This window comes from Tetrao urogallus (genome assembly GCF_951394365.1).
Source record: "Tetrao urogallus genome assembly, chromosome: 1".
Classification (NCBI taxonomy): domain Eukaryota; kingdom Metazoa; phylum Chordata; class Aves; order Galliformes; family Phasianidae; genus Tetrao; species Tetrao urogallus.
The window spans coordinates 8600795-8624308 of record NC_136813.1 but is presented as its reverse complement, the minus strand read 5'-3'; the positions used below and the strand labels follow the sequence as shown (position 1 = coordinate 8624308).

The 23514-nt window shown below is 39.9% G+C and overlaps 1 protein-coding gene across 1 annotated transcript in view; it reads left to right on the top strand.

The window, feature by feature from the left end:
- Positions 1-23514, top strand: part of NOX4 (NADPH oxidase 4) — a gene marked incomplete at both ends in the record, with an annotated part of 103278 nt that overhangs the window by 36371 nt on the left and 43393 nt on the right. The window contains one exon of the mRNA XM_079549175.1: positions 10117-10177. Within this exon, the coding sequence (XP_079405301.1) occupies positions 10117-10177 (61 nt within the window). The remainder of the gene's footprint in view (positions 1-10116; positions 10178-23514) is intronic.

Here is a 23514-nt window from a genome sequence, read left to right as displayed (position 1 = left end):
TGATTTATATCCAAATTAAAATTGTAAAGTAATAAAATTAGTGAACCCTAGGCAGAGAAACTCCTAAATCCATTAATCATCTCAGAGTAAATAGGAGAATTAGCTGAAGGAGGTGTACTTGTTCAGGACGAATAATCTTACTCTACTTATGTATCTCCAAGCTATTGCATGTTTTAAGTTTTTGGTTATTTTTTCCTCTTTAGATTGACTTTTCTTTTTTCCCTTACAGCCTGTTTTGATACAGGTACTAAGCGGATTTAGGCCTGATAGGATTGCAAAGTGATGGCTGTGATCTGCTTCTACAGTTTGGGGCCTGATGCCTTGTCAGGGAGGTCTCAGCCAATAATACACAAGTATAAACAACGATGTCACGATGAATAACATATTTGCTATTATAACAGAAAACCAGAGTTTTAGATAGAGACAAGTTTGTCTCTATCCATGGATAATCCAAAGTTCATCAGTGAGGGCACTGACAGTTTATGGAGCTGATGTAGAAATACGTACTCTGTAACAAAAACCCGAGAAATAAACAGTACTACAGGAAAGGCCCAGGGGCACAAATCTTAAATACTTCATAAAAAAAAAATGGAGAACTTGTTGGAAGTTTGCCAGAGTGAAAAGGATGTAAGGACATGAAGAGCTAAGATAAATACAATAAAAACATTCTAGCATGATGACATTCTAGTAAGCTTTGTTAAATACCTCATGCAAATGGTTATGAAATTTGGCTTTATAAGATGATTCACAGAGCATTTAGGGAAATGCAGATATTATGAAGTATCTTGCTGGCAAACTGAAGAAATCCCTGGAGCATGTCTGCTCTTCATAGAAGGAGAGTCTAGCAGCTGTTCAACAAAGAATTTAAGTAAAACAAAAATAGAATAGTTCAATCTTTCAGATGCCTTTAGAGTGCTTCTTTAGACGTGTTTATCTGGTTTGGTTTCGCATTGGGCTTGATAGTTCTGGGGTCTGCATAAAAACCATAAGTAAACCTCCATTTTCATTTAAACTCACAGATCTTTTTCTTTTGGATAAAGGGATCAGAGAAGTTGTTACATTCAGGTTCACTAAATCCTATGTTCTCCTTATGTAGATACTTTGAACAGAAGGTGTCACACTCAGACATGTTTTTTTCTGATATTATAAATTTACAGTATATAATAAATCTTCACTGACTTGGGCAGAGAAGAGTTTTTTCTCCCATCAAAAGCAGTGTTTCTAGGTTAGGTTAGAGAAAAGCCTAGGAAGTGAAGGAGAAAATTTAAGATGGAAAAAAAGGTGTAACTTCTAAGCATTAATACAATTAATACATGAAGGAAGTATTAAAAAAACAGAGCACTTTCTCTTGCTGTCTTAAAAATAAGTAAGTGCTTAGGGATGATGGAGATGGAACCTGATGTGCCATTCGGTTTCCTTGGCCATGCATCTGTCAACTCAAGGCAGTGCTGCTTGACCATAGGTTTATATTCCCACAGAGGACTCAAAGAACAATGCTGGGCTGAAATGCAGTTCTGCTGCCTTTTGCTCTGTCAAGGACAAACGTTTGCAACCTGAGCATCCTGTAAAATTGTGGTTTGTTTTTCCTATTAGGTAGCAACTTGAAATGCATAATATGGGCTGAATGTTAAGAGTTTATGTTTTGAGAAATGTAATGTATCTGCTGGGAATGAAAGAGTAGCCTGCAGGTTTTCTGCATTGGTTAAGCTACAGAGACAAAAAAAAACAACTCACTAGTCTGTGTAAGTGTGGAGTAGTAGTGCATCTATACTAGCGACGTTTTATGAGTGAGACTACTATAGACTGACTAGAAAACAGTCTTTGAATATTAATTACTTAATATAAACAACATTTTCTGAAATGACTAATGAAAACTGCTAAGTATCTGAAGCCTCTGACAAGTCTTCTCCAGTGTCTGTGTTTGAATTTCCACAGCCTCTTCTCACTTTCTGCAGCCACGAAGGCTGAGCACCTTTTCACCTATTCAAAAACAGGGACAGTTAAAATTAAGAAGTGTTTCACATTTTCAATTGCTGGTCTGTTTACAGTCTTAAGACACATATTATGCTAAAAATCTGTGGTTTTCCCTGGTGCAAGAGTGACATCAAGGAACAAATGCTCATAGGTTGAGTCTAGAAAAAGGAAAAAAAAATGTTGTTTTGAATACTGAGAGTAGTTTCACAACTGAAAACTGCAGGGAATGAAGTAGCAAATACTCAGTTGTGGACCCACAGGATTTAGTGGGTGTGGATTTGTGGTTTGTTACAGACAACGTTAGACCTCAGATGACCAGAATGATCCCTCTTGCTGCTGCAGCTGGCCAGTGATGCATCCCAAGCATCCCACAATATTTTGGTGTGTTTTTTTCCCACTAGCTAGACTGCAGGTGTTTCGAGTTGGGCAGTGAGTAGTGTAAAGGAATGGAAAGTGAAAGGGAAAAGTGCTTGGGATATGTTTCTGCAGCTGGGCTGCTTGCAAAGAGTCAGATGTGCAATGGGAGGGCTCTGGCTGAAGTAGTATTGAAGACACGGTGGTCTTGCCTTGATCATCCAGACACTCCTTATACTTAAATTATGTTCCATGGTTAGAATTTTCCCACAGTCAGAGACATGCTGTTGTATGCCAGTAAAATTAGGATAGCTGTGTAGCTCTCCAACAGGGAAAGCTCTTAGACAAAATCTGATTTGTAAAGTAACTAAGCAGAAAAATAAACAGAGCCTTTTTTGAGCTTTTCCTCGCTTCTGAGGCAGAGGTGTGTTTAAAGGACAGACTCCACAGATAAACCTTTTTTTCCTTTGAAATTTGCTTCATATGGGATTCATTTGTTGAAAGGGGGGTAGCCCAGTGTTACAGAGTTCACCTCCTGTGAGTCAGTCTGAAGTCTAGCTACTACTTCTTGGCTACCTTTATATAGCATGCCTGTGTTTGTCATCACTCCTCTTCATTTTGTAATGCCAGGATGAATCATTTTAGGAATGTTTATATCAGTTTTATATGAAACCAGACAAGCTACAGCTTTCGATTTTACTGAGATTATGAAGTTCACATGTTCTTGTCAGTTGACAGGGTTTAAAAACCTTTTTTTCCCCCCGGTGTGGGAGGGAAAATAGGTTGTTGTGTGCAGTTCTGTTTTTCTTCCAGTTCTGTTTCTTTTCCAACTTTGCTGTCTTTTGTATGTTTCCCTTGATCTGTGCAAGCATTTCTCTTGAGTCTGGAGCAAGGATAGGCTGACGGAGCAGGGGTTGGCAGCATAGCTGGTTCCCCCTGGCAGGCTGTCATAGACATGAAAGCAGATCAGGGACTTAGCAGTGTTTACAGTCCCTGTTAGATTATCTGCAAACTCCATATTACAATCATATAACGGCTATTTCAAAAAGTGTAAACCTCCTTTGAAGCAGTTTACCTTTATTTGAACAAATTCTGCAAACATCTTTATAGCTCTTGAAACTGGACAAGATGAGGTTTTTCTTTGCTCTTCCAGCTGTGGCATAGATCTTAGTAACTTTGGGAATAATGAAGGCCACCTGATACAGCACCAGGCAGAAGTTGGTGTTTGCTCTGTTGCATCAGTTTGAGAGCAGTATCTCCTGCACTGCTCAGCCTGTAGGTGAGTGCAACTGTACAGGAGCTTCTCATGTGCTTTATGTGCACAGTCACGTGGGGGTACTTGGACCTGCCTTTCCTTTTCCTTTTTTCTTTTAATGGATATTCTGCAGTGTAGTTCTTATGTATCCATCACACCTTCCATGACAGAACTGTTATTAAAATAATTAACATCTCTTCACATTTCTTATGGACAAAGGTAGAGATGTACAGAAGAACTAGAAACTTTAAGGAATTAAGTTTGTATTTTCTTGATAGTTTGCTTTTGACTTAACTCCTCTCCTAACACCTCAAGGTATAAAAGAATATTTTAAAATATTTCAGTAGTGTTTAGAATTACTGTTGTTTCAATAAGATGTGACCTCATTCTTGTTCTGGATAGGATTCTTGACTGGTAATAGGTACCAGCGATATCTGGGTACAGGAAGCTGGAAACACAGATGCTGACAAGATAATTTTCACTTCCTATATGTTGTACTTTCATATGCTTAGATTTTCCATTGCTCATAAATGCCAGCAAATTTTTATATCAATATAAAGCATTGTGTAAAGCCTTACCACTGTGAGCTCACAGTAATCAGTTCCCTCACTTCGTATAAAAGCAAGGCATAGAGGAAAGTATAGAACTGCATTCATTCTATAAAACTTAAAAAATATATTTCAACTATATGTTAATCTAGTACTGAGTTCAACATTAATACATTATTAAGTTATTAATTAAAAGTACATCTATATATTTTTTTCAGCATAGACATAAATACCAGAGCTATAACCAATGGTAATGGTAATTCAGTTACTGCTCCAGGGAGTGTTCCTAATTCCCAACATGATAATTTGTGTTTCTACTATGATTAGCATTTAAAAAAAAAAAAGGAAGAAAAAATTTAAATCTGTTTTCTGTCAAGCTATAGAGAAATCTATTTTCCAGAAGTTCTATGCCCAAAATACCATTCTCATTGCTCAGAACGTGAAATGCATGCAAAAAATAGAGTGAAGATATATATTATAAACTTTCCCACTTGCAATTAGCAACTCTGTGAAAACCTACCAATTTTCCATGCTAAGAACATTGTTTTCTCCAGGGGTGTAACTATGCACAGCTCTATTAAATTTAGCGGAATTCCTTTGGTCTTCAGGTTTCTTGGAGGATGGCCAAATGCAAGCGAACAACCCGATTAGCAGAGACGTTCCTACCTGTGAGAGCTTTCACTTCTTGAAGATACAGATAGCTTGGGGTTAGAATAAGATTAACATAGCTTCACGTAATTACACCTATCTGCCACAGTTAATTTGTGTACTGTGGCATTTTAATCAAAGAGTGTATCAAATGAGGTTCATTACTGCTCTTCAAAGTGAAGAAAGAACGACTGAAAAATGTGTGACATTCTGTTTGATAATGTCCAGTGTCCTGTCTTATTACAAGTTATTGATTTTCCTGTTTGGAAAACATTTTTTAAGGAAAATAAATGGTGAGAATTATGTATTTTGGTTTTTACTTATTATTATGTCAGGACTGTCTAATCTTAACAATTTCCTCTTTGTCATTCTGTTGAGAAATAAGAGATAAACAAGGAAGTGAATGCAGCTTTTGCTTCAGTACAGTTAATAGTCACTGGCTTCTGTCTTAGGCTTTCCAGATTAGAAGGAGAAGGGAAAAGCCAAACATAACTTGCCAAAACACATTTTAAAAGCAGTTTTACTGATTTTTTTTATTCACAACTGCAGAAAGGACATCATACATTGTTTAAGCATTTTGATATGCCCTTATTTGACCAACGCCCACATAAATATTTTCTTGATTTCCAATTCAAGAGAGCACTTCAGCTTGTGCTGGACTTTCACTGTACAGAACAAATAGATGTCAGTTTATGTGTGTGCATGAGCTGACTGTAATAAGAATCTTGAAGCAGTGTTAGCTGTGAGGTGTTTTAAAGATGAAATGTTACATATTACAAATGAAGCTGTGTCGGGGGGGGATCAGGTTGGGTTCTGCAAAAAGCAATAGTTCATGATCAGAGGGGGGTGGGCAAGGAACAGGCTGCCTAGGGCAGTGTGCACAGCTCCAAGCTGCTGGAGCTCAAGGAGCATTTGGACAAGGTTTTCAGATACAGTGTTTGGATTTTGGGTGATCGTGAATGGAGAGAAGAACTGCTCTTGATGATCCTTCTGGGTACTTTACATCTCAGGATATTCTATGATTCTATGAAATAAAAAGGAATAGGTGATCAGAGATTGAGGTATGTAAAACAGGCAATAGTATATTTCACATGTCTTTTGATGCTGATCCTTGGAGACATCAGTGATGTATAGAATAGATGAATGGCTGTGGAGGTAAACTGAAAACTATCTAGAAAAATTGTGAGCAGCAGTCCAGTTGGAGGCCAGCCTGCAGTGATCTGCCTCAAGGATCAGTAACCTTGCAAAACTGGGAAGAGTGGTTAATATGCTGAATGATTGCCTTGCCACTGGAGGGAACTTGACAGGCTAGAAAAAAATGGTGACAGGAACCTTTACGAATATCAAGGAAAAATCTGAAGTCCTTCCCTTGGTGAGGATTAAGCCCAGATACGAGTACCTGATCTACTGGAAAGGAATTGAGAGGAGGACCCTAGAGTCTTAGTTCACACTAGCTTAAACATGAACCAGCAATGTTTTCTTGCAGTTAAGAAGGTCAGCAGCCTCCTGAACTGTTAGGCAGATAAGTGACATTATCCTTCCACTCTGCTCAGCACTAGTGAGTACATCTTGAGCTTCATTTCAAGTTCTGAGCTCCCCAGTATAAGAGAGACATAGACATGCTGGAGCACAAACACAAAAATGCTTAAGGGTCTGGAGTATCTCTTCTATAAGGAGAGGCTGAAAGAGTTGGGACTCTTCAGCCTGGAGGAGGCTTGGGAATCTTATCGATGGGCATAAAAACCTGGTAGGGGGAAATTAAGATCAAAGCTGACTTTTCTCAGTTATGTACAGGGACACGACAGTGGTCACAAACTGAAGTACTTCAGGTTCCATCTGAACAAAAGAAAAAAACACATGTACTGTGAGAGAGTATGAACACTGGCATGGGTTGCCTAGGGATACTGAGGAGTTTCCTCCTTGAAGATAAGCAAAACAAGACTGGGCATTGCTCTCACTGTCTGCATGAGCAGAGGGAATGAGCTAAGCCAGATTTTGGAGATGCTTTCCAGTCTCAGCTATTCTTTGATTTCCTGATTCCATGAAGACAGTCAAATCTGTAAAGATACTTTTGTTGTACTTCATTACACTTGCACAGTTGTCTGTTGATAATACATGAAAGTTAACCCACTTTTATCATTGAACTTTTCAAAATTCTGTCTGAATATTTTTCTTAAGCTTATGCAGAATTTTCACAGTCTAGAAAAAGCCACAGTTGGGAGACTTGCTGTCTTTATGGAGATGAGAGGCATAAAATAAGTGGTTTTTTACAATAAATGCAAAAATAAAAATTTTCAAGTTCAAATTACAGTTTCAAAGCACTTAAGATGGAAGGATCCTCTGCAGATTATCATCTGTATAACATACTGGTGCAAGGGCATTCCTCTGCAGTGGAAAAAGATAAATTCTTCCATTTCTGTGGGCTGCCTATTCCAATATTTAGCTGTTCTTCCAGTGAAGGATGTCTTTCTTACATCCAGAATGAATTTCTCCTGAAGCAGCTTTTCCCTTGTCCTGTAACCAGATGTGGTGATAAAGTGAGCATCTCCATCGTCTTTATAGCTTTTTTTTAGATATTGGCAGATAATTATCGTAAAATGACTTTAATTGGCCCTGCTGCCACCTCTTTTTTGATGCAGCCCAGGATACTGTCATCCTCTGGGGCTGCAGACATGCACTGCTGGCTCATGTTCAACTTCTTACCCATGAAGACCTTCTAAAAGACCTTCTCAAGTCCTTCTCAGCTGGGCTGCTTTTGAGGCTTTCTTCTTCCAGTCTGTACACACACCTGGAATCGTCTCAACTGAAGTGTAGCACCTTACTCTTGGCCTTTGACTCTTGTGATTCCACTTTTCAAGCCTGTCCAGGTCCTTCTGGATTATACCCCTTCCTTCTGTTGTATCAACTGTACCACTCTGTCATCAGCAAACTTGCTGAGGGTGCATTCAATCTCACTGTCTGTGTCATTGATAAATATATTAAAGAGCACCTGTCCAAAGACTGGTGAGGGACATCGCTCATCACTGGCCTTGTCTGGTTATGGAGCTGTTGATCGCAACCCTCCAACTGCAGCCATCCACCCAATTTTTATCCTTTGAATAGTCCACCCTTCAGTTCCATATCTCTCCAATTTGGAGATAAGGATGTGGTGTGGGACCATGTCAGAGGCCACTCTGATCACTCTGAACCTTCTTTTCTTTGTGGACTAAACACATTTTCTTGGATCTCTCTTCATATGTCTGATTCTGTAACCAAATCATCTTGGTGGCTCTTTGCTGGACCATCTGCACTTTTTCTTCCTATTGCACGTGGGGAATTTAACACTGTATTGCCTGCATGATGGGTGTTTCTTCTGGTAAGGTTTAGTAGCATAGTAAGATTTTTCTAGAACTCTCTGAGGAACCCTCATATCTAGTTATAGGAATCAAAATAGGCTTCCTGGAGGCTAAAGAGATGTAAATCTCTTTTATTATTTTTCAATGTAATGTAAAAAGGGATTTGTCCCAAGGTTAACATAAAGTATAATAGATTTGAACCTATTTCGGCTAGAGTCAAGGGTTGTTCAGCCACTAACTGTAATGGAATGAGGGAATAGCAGGCAGTTTTATGGAAGATGTCCTGAACTAGGATTTTTCATGGTTGTACTAAGAAAACCACTCAGTCTCCTGTGAAACACAGAGAACCGCAGGACAACCCAGAATGAAAAATCAACTCTGCCAAAGGCTTTTACAGAAGTCCCCAGGAAAACAAATATTTTTGTAGATAGAATGCTTCTTTCTAGCTGAGAGAAAACACATCTATTTTTATGTTGAGAATTGCTCTTATATTTTTCTTCTGGAGGATTGTGCAAATTGCCATAGCAAACACAGATCTTGTTATACGACATTTGTCCGTGACCTTAATACTGCATTTTTGAAGGCTAAGACTTGCCTGAGTAAGTATCTGTATTAAATTTTTGTAGGAAAACTTGGAAGATGACAGTTAAGAAATCTTAGTAGTGATCAGTACTCTTAAAAAAGAATGGTCTTCCTCTTCAGGAAGATTGAATGACTAGCAGGGACATTTTAGTCCGTGTTCTAGGTTTTTGGCAAGATGCAGAGAATATTAAAATATTACCTACTTCTTTTCTGCTGTATAAGGAGGAATAGGAGTGGATCCTCAAGCCCTGAGGCCAGTGGTTTCCCGCTCCAGCCTTATCTGAGATTGATTTCATGCTGGAAATGGTTGAAAAAAGAGCCAAGAAGACTCCTCACAGGCTTGGTGGATGATTGAGGCTTCAGTGCTTGGACTACATCCTTGAGCCTCTTTTATTTATAATACAGATATGTTCCATTGATTTCAACCTTTTCCTCAGTGTTTGTCTGTAGCAGGAGAAAGTAGAGACAGAAGTGTCACTGATTGGGTGTTGAATTCATGATGGACCTTAAATCAGTTGTTCACAGGCTCTGATGGAAAGATGTCAAAAGTAGTAGTATCATCTGTCAAAGACAAACCAATAGTGTTGATTTATAGAAGGAAAGTAAAGAATCTTTGAGGAATAATGCTTATCCTGTTCATGTGTGAAATCATTCGGTGTCTCAGCAGAAGTTGTCCAGCCACTGAGTTTGAGCTCTCCCTGTGGCTGACAAGGAGTGGAACTGAGAAGGCTCCTCAGTCCTTTGACATGGCTTGACTGGAGGTTTCTAGATATCATGGTGTAAATAAGACTGTAAATAACAATTCCTTTGTTGATAGTTACATTTCAGTAGCCCTGAGGTGAGGTTATAAGTGTAAAGTGAGAGTATAGAGGCTGCAAAGTGATTTTACTGTATGTCATGCACTCTGATGTTTTTCCTTTGCAGGCTCTAAGCTCTTCTGAAGTGCACCAAAATCTCAGTTTTAATATAGAAGAAAGCAACAGTTGTATGAGAGTGATCAGCTTGAAATTATGAGCCCTGAAAAACCAGAAATCTCTAAAAAGGAAGATGTTTCTTTAAATGCCTTGATTTTGGGATGATGGGGCAGTTCCTGATGTGGAATGATAAGGGTTGGCAGTAGGAGAAGTACTTCTGTAGTGCTGTATTCTTGTTTGATACCATTGCTGAGTAATGCTTAGTGAAGTGGTTGCTCCAAATGGCACGTCCAGACAAAAGCGATCCCACACTCTTCTGTAAACAATTGAGTGGAGGAACCATACTGGTGCTAGACCTGCTTTATAAAGGGAGTAGCTGCTGATGTGTCTCCTCAGGAATGACATATTTACAACAAATTCTGTCTTAACAACTGTATTTTGAATGCATTTGTTTTTTTACTTTCTCATTACATAGAATCGGTCCTTAATATATTTAATATTTTTAGTGCCCTACAGATACCAAAGCAACGTTTGGGGTCCACCTTAAAGTAGTAGGAGACTGGACAGGTATGTAGAAAAAAAATTCCTTTCAGAGACCAATATCTTTACTCAAACTTTCTGGCTTCAGCACAGTTTTACCTTGATTGCAGCATACTCTTACCAGAGAACATTTATGCTTGTTTTCTCAAAGATCTTCTTGTTACATTCTTGATGGAACCTTTGCTTTATTGAGATGTGAATTTCTCCAGATAGCATGTTTCTCTAACTACTAACAGATGTTCTGATCACAATTTGCTGATTTGCAGTCATCCTCAAGCTTCTGCCTCTTTTTCTTATTTTTTTGGTAGCCTGCTGCCCCTGTACAATGCCTCTGTACATAGTAGAGACTGCAGAAATGCTGAAATGTGCAGCTCTCAGATAAGAGGATTTTAATGCCAGCGATTTGAATGGCTGCCAGGTCAATTAACACCCATGGAACAGTGAGATTACAGGTTGCTTTCATGTTCTTCCATGCTCTTCCATTGCTCTCTGAATGTCCTCTAGACCAAAGGTGTAAACCAAGATTCCCTGCAGAGAAAAATGTTAATTTCCTGCTCCCTATACAGTTGTATACTCAAGTACTAGTTGTCATCATTGCTTGGCAGATGACTTTCTTCTGCTTAGCATAGCATTTCCTTGTAAGGAAGATAAATAAACAACACCATCTTGTTCATTTCCTAAGAAGCAATGTTTTCTGTGTTAATTTGTTTTGGCTCATGTTTTTGTGGAATGGAGTCAAATAAACTAAACCCTAAAACGGATTAGACTGGTTCAGGGAAAATAAGTGCATCAGTGTCTGTTCAAGTTACTGGTCCAAGTGCGTACTCAGCTGTGGAAGTGTCTGAAACTTTAATAGGAAAAGGTTAAGAGGATAATGCCAGTTGTACGTATAATGCATAATTACCCCAGTTTTCTGGCCTTTCTTAAAGCATAAGTTGTTGTCCAGACAGTGGCAGAGTATGGGCCTAACTGGTCTTCATTCTGCCTCAGTATGCTGTTTTTGTGCACCCCTCCTACCTGGGCTGGGGCAGGACAGTAGGTACCCCAAATGGAGCAGAGAAGTGCTAGCTAAATGAGTTTTCCAAATGAAGTGGCATCTTTGAAGTCTCTCCCTCAGTGCTGTGAATTGCTCTTTAATAGTATTCAAATGTCTTTCTTCCAGCTCTGTATCTGTATTCTCCACTATGAAGCAGGTCTGCCTGAGTGGTACTGTGGACACTGTCTTAAGTAGAACTCATGACACTGTTACAATACAGAGAGCATTTGTTGTAGTATAGCTACACAGGGATATCTCCCCGTGGGTCAAATGTGCTGGCACGAAGCACGCTGTTTACCCTGCATCTCTACCAAGCAGCCCTCTTCGCACTCATTCCCTTAAGCCCTCTGACAGTTAATGGTCTCTAATCTTCGGACTGTTTGAGGAGAATACTGAAGAAGTACTAAGACATTTGCCACATTCCTTATAATCTTTCTTAAGCATATTTTAATGGCTGCTCCCAGAAACGGGATATTGGGCTGGGAGAGTTTTTATGCAGCATTCTGTCATTTAAGCTCCTCTCGCAACCTGTTCCCTCAGCCTTTATCCTATTTATTCAGATTCTCTATGTATCACATTTTCACTTTCCTGACAGTTTATGCGTGATACCAAAGAGAGTTAGCAATTTATTTTAGAGATCTCAATTACAGGCTTAAATTAAAGGGATGCAAGAAGAGTGCAGATACAGTGTGAAATACAGAGAAGAACCAGTTCATTTGAGATGTTGCCTTCCTCACTGAGTTCAGTTTCTGCCGCCTGCACCTGAAACACATACAGAAAGAACAATTGCCTGCCATTAGCTGTAAGAACATGAGCTGGGGATGGATGCACAATGCTGGCAAATCAATTCTGCAAGTTATGTTTCAGGTCAACTCTCTGACACTGAGTTTCGTGTTTTGAAAATTGAATAGAATACCTTGTGGCCTTAGTGATTGTATTTTGTCAGCTGGGAAAGCAACTGTGTGTAAAGAGAAAAGATAAGGGGTAATAGAATTATCAGCTACTGGTGAGATGTTGCTGTTAATGCCAATTATCGTCCATATCCCAATACATAAAACTGTAGATTGCCAATAACTCGCAAGAAGTGGCTTCTGAAAAAAAGCAGTCCCTTTAGAATTATCTTTTCTTTCTGCACAGAAACAAGTACATAGTGGATTTTAAGGCAGTATATGTAATCATTTTCTTTTTAGAGCTGTGATTTGAATATCACAAATTGTTTTACAAAAGAAGCAGGGGAGAAAGAACAAATCTTCAGAAATTATATCTCTAAGACCTTTGCAAAGCTAAGAGTAATGCAGATCCCCTAAGCAATGTATTTTTTGCTTTATTGAAATCAAATGGAGGTGTCTGAACTTAGAACAGTCAAGAACCTGCACTTCTCAGAAGCACTGTGTGTATTTCCAATATAAATCTGAGCTCTTTCATTTCTTGTCTGTGTTATGGTAGTTAGTAAATGTATTGTGTTTAGCATTCAAGTTTGTTACTGAAAATAGATATACACAGGCAGTAGAATTCCTGTAATGTGGTCTTAGATGCCTATGTAGATTCTTTCTAGTGGACTGCTTCTTTTGGCTTCCTTTGTAGACTTCTGGCCTATTGCTGTGTCTGTTTCAGGAGACAAACCAGGCCCCAAGCATGCATTTTTACTCTTCATTGATTTTAAGGGAAGTCAAGTTCTGCATCTCTACTTTAGAGGTAGCTTAGTTAATTGAAGGGATCTTTAAAGGTCTTCTAGTTCAACCGTCCTGCAATGAACAGGGACATCTGCAGCTTAACCAGGCTGCTCAGAGCCCCAGCCTGACCTTGAGTGTCTCCAGGGATGGGACATCCATCACCTCTCCCACCTCTCTGGGCAGCCCTGTACTTACTGTGGGTTTCCGCTGGCTGATGTCAGTAATGGCAAATGTGAAGCCATGCAGCTTGGACTAGCTCTCATTTGGAGCTACACCAGCATATCTTACAGTGCAGCTGCCCAGGAGGTAGTGCTGGTGGGTGATGGCTTTAAACCTTGCAGATCACTGGTGTCTCTGCAAGGGTTTCTGTATGAATCCGTAATGAGATCTGTAGATGAGCTGATGAGCAGGTTTTGCTATTAATGACCTTCTGAACGCCTGTTCTGTTCTGCTTCTCTCATATGTCTTTGGTTAGCTTTTTCTCAGTCAGCTTTGAGAAATTTGGTGTCTTAATATTTACAGGAGGATTTTAGGTTGTTTTTTCCTCACTTGACGCCTAGTTTGTCCTAGCATTGTCAGCTGTCAGGGTGTCCTTCCTCGCTGCTGCATCAAGTGCCACTTGTTTAGTCTGAAAGCTGACATTCCATCTGGCACCTCTGGAGGGAAAAGGAGAGAACCCACAGACCATGCTTGATGTGTGCAGCCTCTCAACAGCAGTGAAGAAAACACAGCAATGCAAGACAATGTGTCTCATTTACTGGCCAGACTTCAGGGTGCTAGACAGAAAGTGGTACTGATGGTGTTGAAATGACAGACGTCTGAAGCCTCACAACGTGATTGTGTGGGAAACAAGCAGACAGCACTCAGAAGTGTTGAGGTGAACTGCATGTTTTAGGGCGTTAGAACATTGCTGTTATGCTGCCGGCTGTTTCTGGTACAAATTGGGATGGGATTGTGTTTAAAACACTGCTGCTGTGCTGTGCTCTGCAGTAATTTTTATCTTGTAGTGAAATCCTCCTGCCTTTCAGGTGGTTATGATCTTGGAGAGTATTTGCAAAACCTATCCGCCATTCTGAGCAGCAAGATGCCAATTATGAAAGCCCTATAAAGCACTTTAATATGACCCATTAAATCAGAGATTTCTATCCGCTCAACTTAGTACACATTGTGGCAACAGGAGGTGCTGAGCTAGAATCACAACAGATCTACGGGGGATGCTCCAAAAGTAATGCCTCCTATGTTATTATGTTGGCCCACAATGTCAGAGGTGGATGCTGGTAGTACAGCAGTAGAGGTTGACCCTTCAGTATTTCGCTACATTTTTTTGCTGAGTTGCAGATGGCAGCAGAGAAGCAGTCTGACAAAATCGCATCTGACATGGAAGTGTGTATGAAGCAGAGGTGTGTCACTGAGTCCCTCCATGTGGAAAGAATGGCACCCATTGACATTCATGGATGTTTTCTCAGCATTTCTGGAAATCAAACAGGGGATGTGAGCACAGTGATGCTATGGATGGTGTGTTTCTGCAGTGGTGGTGGTGCTGTGAGAAATAAGTTACACTCTGAATAGCCATGCACAGCTGTACTTCTGAACATGTGTTTATAGTTTGTCATTCCATAAATTACAATGACTATATTGAGAAATAGTGTTTCATAGCTGAGAATTTGCTGTGGGAAATAGTGCTGTTGTGCTCTTTGTATTTATTGTAGTTTTCATGGAAGTAAATAAGAAATGTTACTTCTGGAGAGACCTATGTATTTTAGTGTATTGATCTGCATTGCTGTAGAAAGCAATGTCTCACCAGGAAATACGGATGTTATCTTAATTCTTCCTGCTGGAGATGAGGATAGGCATGGTCAGGAGGTCCTTGAGGTTGTGAATTTTTATCAGAGACTGTTACAGTCTTTTTTTCTGGAAGATCCAGGTTTGGAGCAGGTAGTTTCAGGAAAAAAATATTATGCAGTTGAAAACAACAGAACTCTTTTCCCAGAACATGGCAAATGTATGAAAACATGGATCTTGTTTAACCGCCTATGCACTAAAACCTCAGATAGCAAGGAGTACACAAAACAGAATTCTCATCTAGATCTCTAATTTCTTGAACAGGCTTAATTTGTAATGCAGTTGTTTGACCTGTTGGAGATGGAGTAAGGATTTTTTGACTGCCCTCCAGAAGACAATAGACATGCCTTCTAAGTAGCTCCAAAGGAGGCATAATCTAAACTTTCTGGGCAGGGAGGGTTTGTCATATCTTTGCTGGTATCTTCATTACCCTCCTAAGACCTTGAAGCTCCTAATACAGAGAAGATCTGAAGCTCACTGCACATTGCTGCCCTTAGCTGGTGTAGGAGCTAGCAAAGGAATAGTATTTTTTTTAGTAATGCAGGGAATAGTTTGGAAGATACTGAAATACTGTATCACTGTCAGTATCAGCTGTATTCATAGCGGATCTTCTTTCACTGGAGAAGTGTGAAGAAGGAATAATATCCTAGTGACAAGGTGACAAGAAGGAATAATATGACTACAGAGTCTGCCAGCAGGATGTGCCAGGGTTGTCCTGGGGTCACTGTCATTGCTACTGAGTTTTTCTAAAGCTATCTAGTCAATTCTGATGAGCAGTTGCTCACCTCATTTCCTCTTACCTCCAGCTCTGTTTGGTTTGGGCCTTTCTCATTCTGTAGTAACATGATTTTTGTTGTGTTTAGTTCTTCCATGGGATTCCAGGCAGGGTATAAAGGTGTTAATGTTGTGCTAGTGTTGATTGTTCCAGAAAGCTGAAGGCAGAGATGGTAGAGATGTTATTTTTTCCCTTACATTTTATGACTGCTGATTCTTATCTTCTCAGTGAATCTTACTTATGCTTCTAAGGAAGATTTCAGAATTGAGTGCTAAAGAGGTTTAATTGTGTTTCTTTTACATAATTTGATATTAATAATAAAAGTAGTACTCTTACATTACCGGGAGGATGAAATACCTTAACAATATAATTAGCCAAAGTGTGTTACAAAGAATACTAGTTCTATTCTTCAGTGCTATTAACATTCATTAATCTTTTTATTTATGCATGTAAACAGCTCATTAAAGGCAGGATTAGGAGAATGGAGAAAAAGGAAGATAACAGAGTCAGTTCACTGGCTGTGCTCTGAAAGCCCCTTTTCCCTGAGTAAAGAATTACTGCTGAAAGAACATGTCTGAAGTTTTGACTCCAGCTGTGGATTGTTGAACACTTGAACTGCAGCAGACTGAATACCAAACCCAGTATAACTTACATCGACTCTGATTTAAGCAATTTGTGAATTTTTTTCTCCACAAAGAAGAAAATCAAGTTTGTTAGGACAGAAGGTTGCCTTGAAGTCTCTGCAGTCCTTTCTTTATACACCTTGTTATGTGTAACTCCCTGTTAGTGAGCTCTTGCTCTGGAGCTCACTAACACATAACAACTGATAGGAACTAAATGAATATAGTAAAAACAGAAAAAAAACCAACCCACACTCCACCTTGAAAGCAGAGTTACAGGATAGGAAGGCTCCAAGAGATGCAGGTGAGTGGGCTTCCATGCAAGTCTTTGCTATGGTAATCTGTGTTTCTATGCAGTGTTTGATTTGTTGAGAAGACAAAGTTGCTGCTCTGGAGTTGCCAGTTCTTTGGATTCATGCATATGAGGGTCCCATTCTTGTGGTAGTTTCTGTGCAGAGGATCAGATCTGCTTCAGGCACTTAATATGTGAAGTCTAGCTGGACTTCATGGTTCCTTTGTATGAGCACCTTTAACAGATTTGTAATGGTTTCCAAAGGAATGGGAGAGTTGACACAAAAATGCCAGCTCTTCATGCATGCCTGCACTACCCTGAGGCTGTAGCCCACTTGCTTGGATGCCTCTCAGGTTTTGCTGGGTAATGCTTTCCACACCAACTTCTTGTTTTGTTCCCAGTTCAGTGAAGCTTCTCCTTCAGGGGCAGATGAAAAATGCAAACACATTTCAGACTTGAAAATGGGAGTTATCACAATTGTTAGTTAAAATACCTTAAAATTAGATTGAAGAGGTTTATTTCTGGCACCCTTTCCTAGCAGACTCTGAAAGTGCTGTAGTTAATTAGGAAAACAGTATTTCAAATTGGGAATGTCAAAGGAATAGAATAACTGCTGTAGAAACTGCTGATGTCTATAAACTTCATGAGCAGAAGGGACAGTTACCTATATGTGCTCCCAGTTCCTGCATGACACTTTGGAATTTCATGATTAATTTCTATAGAGAAGCTAGCATAAGCCAGAAACAAAACTTGGGATTGAATTAGCACATTTTTCAGGTTCAGCCTTTGGATGTCCATGGGATCTTTCTGTGCATGAAGTTCAACTCTGTGATGGTTCCCATGATTTACTGTTTTCATAAAATCACAGAATCATAGAATTGTTGTATGGAAGGAACTTCAAAGACCATTTAGTTCCAGCTCCCTGCTGTGGGCTCCAAAACCTTGCACAAGATCTGGCTGTCCAGGGCTCCATCCAACCTGGCCTTGAACATTTCCTGGGATGGGGCATCCCAGTTTCTCTGGACAACCAGTGCCAGGTTTGCAGTCTCTCTACTTTTAACATTCCTTTGAAATACTGAATTGGAGTCACTGTTCAATAGCAGTGTCATCTTTGATGTGGGCTGTGAGGATGATGTGAAGTGTAGCACTATTACCATACAGATTGCCAACAGTGGTGATTGATGGCCCTCTCAGATGACTGTTTATCATGCTGTCTTGTATTGCTCCTTAATCTTTGGTCTCTCCTACCTGTCAGCTTATTTCTGCTAATGTCTTACCTAACAACTGGATGGGAAGAGAGAGGGTATTATCATGTTATCTGAATTTGTTCTGTGTTCAGTACAGAACCATGGTGGTGTGTTTAATAAAACTGACAATATTGCAAGCGATACCATGATAATACGATATGAGAGTTGCATTTTAATATTATTTAAATAGCAAATGCTGTACAGCTACTTGTAGGCATGATAGTAATGCTCAAGTTCTAGTCAGGGATCCCATATCCTCCCCTCCCCTCCCCTCCCCTCCCCTCCCCTCCCCTCCCCTCCCCTCCCCTCCCCTCCCCTCCCCTCCCCTCCCCTCCCCTCCCCTCCCCTCCCCTTCCCTCCTCCTCCCCTCCTCTCCTCTCCTCTCCTCTCCTCTCCTCTCCTCTCCTCTCCTCTCCTCTCCTCTCCTCTCCTCTCCTCTCCTCTCCTCTCCTCTCCTCTCCTCTCCTCTCCTCTCCTCTCCTCTCCTCTCCTCTCCTCTCCTCTCCTCTCCTCTCCTCTCCTCTCCTCTCCTCTCCTCTCCTCTCCTCTCCTCTCCTCTCCTCTCCTCTCCTCTCCTCCTGTGTTGTTTTCTTCTTTTTTCTCCTTCATTCTAAGGATAAGTACCCTGCTTTTGGCCAGCTGTTTGTCCTCACCCAGAACTTTGTACTGCATCAAAACAGTAATGATCAGATTTAAAATGTTTTTCTTCCAAGCTGCATTAAAATCAGTGCTGGTACTCTTCAGAAGAAGCAAATTTTACTTTGGTTCTCTATAGCCCCTGGCAACCCAGCTTTCCATTGTCGCACACGTTTCCTTGCTACTCTCTCTAGACTTTCACTTTTGCATGTGTGTTGATTCTCTGCTTCATACAGCACTAACTGAAGAGTTTGAGTTTTTCTATGAGGCAACACAGCCAGTTTGTGATCCAAGAATTTTTGAGGAGTATCTTGCAACCACAACTCTTCTCTGTCCCAGGCTTTCCCAAGAGATTTATCCCATTCAATCATAAAGGTTATAAAAAACCTGTCACCACCCAACTGTATAATTATCAACAGCGGAAATAAGATTCCTGTGGATAAAAATGAGTGTGACAGCCTCAGAAATATTACTTACCATTCTTCCTTTGCCAGCCAAACCTCAGAACATGCACTGAAAGAGCTGTCATGACCCCAGGCCAACAGCACATTTCCACTCTTGGCAGAATAGGTATTTTGGCTTCTGCAGTAAGCAGAATAGAAAAGTTTACTTTAAAAGGATTATAGCTATGCTTTTTGTACAAACTTAAACCACGTACTATCAGCCACATGCCAAGCAGTACTCTGTACTGGGCTATGAACTTAGTGCCCCTTTGTGTCGGAAAAGTGCAGAAGAGAGATGTGGGAGCTCATTCCTAATGGGAATGGAGTGAAACTGCCATTTCTTAGTAAAAAGGAGTCCTTTTGTGAGTGTCAGTCCACTGAATCCATTTGTAACTAAAACCTGCTTTTTATCTCTCGGGCTTTGCCATTTCAGAATAAGGCAAAGCAAAAATGCCTTAAATACTGTATGGAGTGTGAGATGCAGCAAAGTGGCTATTTACATTTTCTGGTTCATGAGTGAAATTTGAAATGACTCTTGTTACGTGCTGAATGTGACATTCCCAAATGAGACAAATGGCTCAATCATCTAATTATTAACTCATGTGCTTTGAGGAGAATATGTAGGAGGGAATTCATAAGCTGGAACTCCCTTAGCCAAAATGTAAATAGGATTGCAGTGTTGTGCACTGGGACGTGTGAAGCAGAGTGTGCTTTCTTGTTAATTAATGGTGCGCTGGTGTGGAAGGCAGCAGCTGAAGGCAGGGTGCACCCTGTATATATTTCACTGACACTGTAACCCACATTTCTACAGCTCAGCCTTATTCTTGCTCTTCCTCTTTATTTAAACTACTTTGTGCTATGACTAGGAGTAAAGTTATGGAGTTTGCTTAAAAAAGGATATCATGATGCTCTTTATTTATATTGTTTGTGACATTTGTACCAGATTAGTCCAGAGTACTGTGTAGTGGAGTAATATTCCATGAGATGCAAGTTTTGCAGGGAGAGGTAATGTCTTTTATTAGATCAGATAAAACAGAAAAAACTGTCAGGCCTTCAGGCATGCAGAACCTTCAGCGGGTTTGACAAAGAGGCAGAAAAGTCAAAGCAAACAACAGGGAATACAATAATATTACCTCTTATTTTAAAGGGTTTCTGTTTGTTTGTTTGTTTTCTTCAGAAATATGAGCAAGACAAGTAAATAAATAGCAAATGCCCTCCTTCACCCTGCAGTTTTTTAGTTGATTTACCATTTCCATGAGAAATAATATTTGTTTTTCCAAAAATTGAGATTGCCAAAAACACTGTTATGAGGCCAAAAATATATACAGTACAATACAAGTGACTTGTAAATGCTGTCCCCACTGCCTGTTAGCATTTGTATGTCTCCAGCTTTCCTTATCTTCTCTTGGCTGAGTTCCTGATTTCACAGAATCATAGAATTATTTGAGTTGGAAGGGACCTTTAAAAGCCATTTAGTCCAACTCCCGTGCAATAAACAGGGACACCTACAGCTCCATCAGGGTGCTGTAGGATGTATTTGCTATAATGTGCTGTGATCTCTCCTGGAGGAGAAGGCTTTTGCATCATGGCAGATGCAGGTTAGGTTGGCAACTCTTAAGTGGAAAAAGACAGAGACACAAGTAGACTCTAGTATCATTGTGATTCACATGAAATACTGAATTTTATTTATATAAACATGGATACACAGTTTTTTGTTCCAGCATCTATATATTTACCTTTTATTGTGTTCTTTTTTTCCTCTCTTAAAATATCGTTATGTTATCTTTAATAAAGTTCAGATTCAAAATGCTTGACCATCTAGAAAGAGTAAAATTCAGACAGTACTTTATGCAAAGTATTAATGTGTGCCTGGTAATTTGAGAGCAGCCTTTGTGGTAGACAAGATTGATAAACTGTTTGGATCTGTGACTTATTTTTAAGCTGTAACATTTTAAGTGTTGTTGCACTAAACTCTGTGGTCATGGGCATGGGAGAAGGGTGAGAAAAGGGCTGTGAATTCAAATAGTCACGTTGCTATTTGTTGGACAACTGGGGGCTCAGGAAGGAGGCTTACAGAGGGCTGTGGGCACAGTTTTCAGCACTGAAAGAGATTTGGGCTGGAGGAGGAGTTCCAGTCGTCGTTGGTTGGTTGGTTGAAGTTTGCTGAAATGGCTGCTGTGACGATTTTTCTGAGCTGCTGCTGATAGTTAGCACATCTAGATCCTCTGAGAAGCCTCTTCTTATAAGAGCAAATGAAATAAAATTTGTGCTCTTCATTGCAAGAAGCAGTCTTAAATTCCATCCCTTCACATAAATTTAACATCTTCCTTTACTCCCTGTAGGCACTGTAAGCACTGTTTCCTTAAGGGAAACGCCACAGACACCCACACATGGTTTTGGAGATGAAGTTGAGATGCTTTGCTGTGCTCTGCTAAGTGGCTGCTGTCAGCCTTGACAGCACAGGGCTTTCCCTCAAGGATTTTACTTGCGCTGTGTGAGCCGAATATCCCTGCAGCTCAGTTGTAATGGGTTTAAAAACAGCAAAATCTATAATTAAAGGAAGTTTTTATAATTTCAGTTTTTTTGATGTTTGCTTTTTTTTTTTTTTTTTTTTTTTTTTTTTGTGATGAGCTGAGGGGATTATGCTAATTGTGCCCTGTCACTAACAAGCATGGCAAATGGAATTTTCTTTGTGCAGCTTCCAAATAAAGTAGCATTTTGTTAATCCAAAAACCAGTATAGCAGTAATTTAAAAGCCTCCCATATCTCTCAAAGCATATGTACCACCTTTTCTGCAAGCAGAGGGCTTTATTACTCCCATGCCATTCTGTATTGCAGAATTTGTGATGGTGCATCAAGTGCATTGTCATTGCAGGTCGCTAGAGGAATCACTCAGACACATCAAATGAGAGTTCATCATTATATAAGAATTAACAAAATCGTGTTAAATCATGTTAAACCACAGGTTTCTTGACAATCTTGATCAGTCTCCTATTACACCAACATCTTCAATATTTTCTCTCCCACTCAAGATTAGGAATAATTGTCCTATTGATAGAAAATATTAAAATATTCAGCAGTGGACTTTCTGTCATGCGAAAACATGTGTGCTTAATATTTTATTATTTTCATAACACGTGATATTTGAAAAGTGGATACAACAAATCACTAGAACATCCTGCAGCAAAGTCAACAAAAAGAATATATATTTTCATACACTTATTAGTTAAGTGTAAAATAAAACTAGCCAGACTAGGTCATAAGTAGCAAGTTTATCTTCAGGGAGTGGGTTGGTTTAAGTAGTCAAGAATTGCTTCTTTTAATTCGTATGTAAGAAGAAATAACAGAATTACATCAGGGTGAAATTAAACTAAACTTGTGGTATATTTCTTGATACACTGTGTGAATAACTTTTATCACCTACCGAAAAGAAAAAGCAATAACCGATATCTAATGGGCCATTTCATTTGCTAGTCATTAAAATAATTACCTGCTAAGGTTTTGATATTGCCCTTTGAGAAACTTTGGAAGAGCCAGAGCCTCAGATGTGATTAGATCTCTGAAAAAGTTGCTCATTTCTTCCCAGTGGATCATCTCCAGTTGACTAGCAAAATTTACATAAAAAATAGGGTCCAGCTGAGCTCTGATCACTTTCTGCTGAGTTATGTGCTTCAGTGTAAGTGAAGAACTTGTATGTGTTGTCAGAGAGAGTCACACAGCAGGAAACACAGGAAAAATGGTTCGGATACATAGTGGAGTCCCTCGGTACCCAATTTCTCTTCTTGTTTCTTATTCAGAGCCCTGTTACTGTTACTTCCAGAATTTTGTTATAGTCACGAGATCAACTGTAGAAGGATTCAGGGCATTTTCACAAGGATGAGTATCACTGCTGGTTTCTCTCAGCATGAATCTGGGTATTATATGGATTCCTGGCCCCGGACACAGGCCATGGGAACAACTTAGCACCTCTAATGCAGGTATTCACACAGCTGAGCTGTGAGGACATGGAAGTTGGCGGCTGTGTTTTACAGATGCTTGACTGAGGTCAAGGTGGCTTAGGTCTGTAATACGCTTAATGACTTTACTGAAATGAAATGAGCAGAGTCTCAGTGATGAGCAGCATTTATCACAGCAGCGTTTGGAAGGAAGAGGGCAGAGTTGGTGATCTTAGGGCTACTTTACATTAGAAGGCAGGGAGGAAAAAGCACCAAGTACTGATAGTGTAAAAATGCACTCTTTTCCCTCATATTCAAACCTACTGATTGCAGCAGTAAGTGAACTTCGGTGGGATTTTTATGAAATGAGACAGCACAAAGAGCCATAATGTACTTAGCAGTGATGTCTCTTTAGGGGCATCCTTTTTTAGGCTAAAATCTGCTAGTGCTTCCCTCCTGTCTGTTTTAATGACATACTGTTTCTTGGTATAAGACTGGCTTGGTTTGTGTTTTGGGTATGCAGAGGATTTTGTGCATCACCGTCCCCCAGGAGAACAGTGGCTGAAAATAAAATCTTGTCAGCCTTAAATTTCCCCTTATGTTGCACAGGGAATGGTTCATTAGATCTTCATTGAGGTTGGACATTAGGAAAAATTTGTTCTCTGAAAGACTGGTCAGGCACTGGAACAGGATGCCCAGGGAGATAGTGGAGTCTCTGTACCTGGAGGTGATCAAGAAATGTTCAGATGTTGTACTAAGAGATATGGTTTAGTGGGGAAATACAGGTGGCAGGTGGATGCTTGAACTGGATTATCTTGGAGGTGTTCTCTAACCTTGGTGATTCTATGATTCTGTGGTCTCAAAT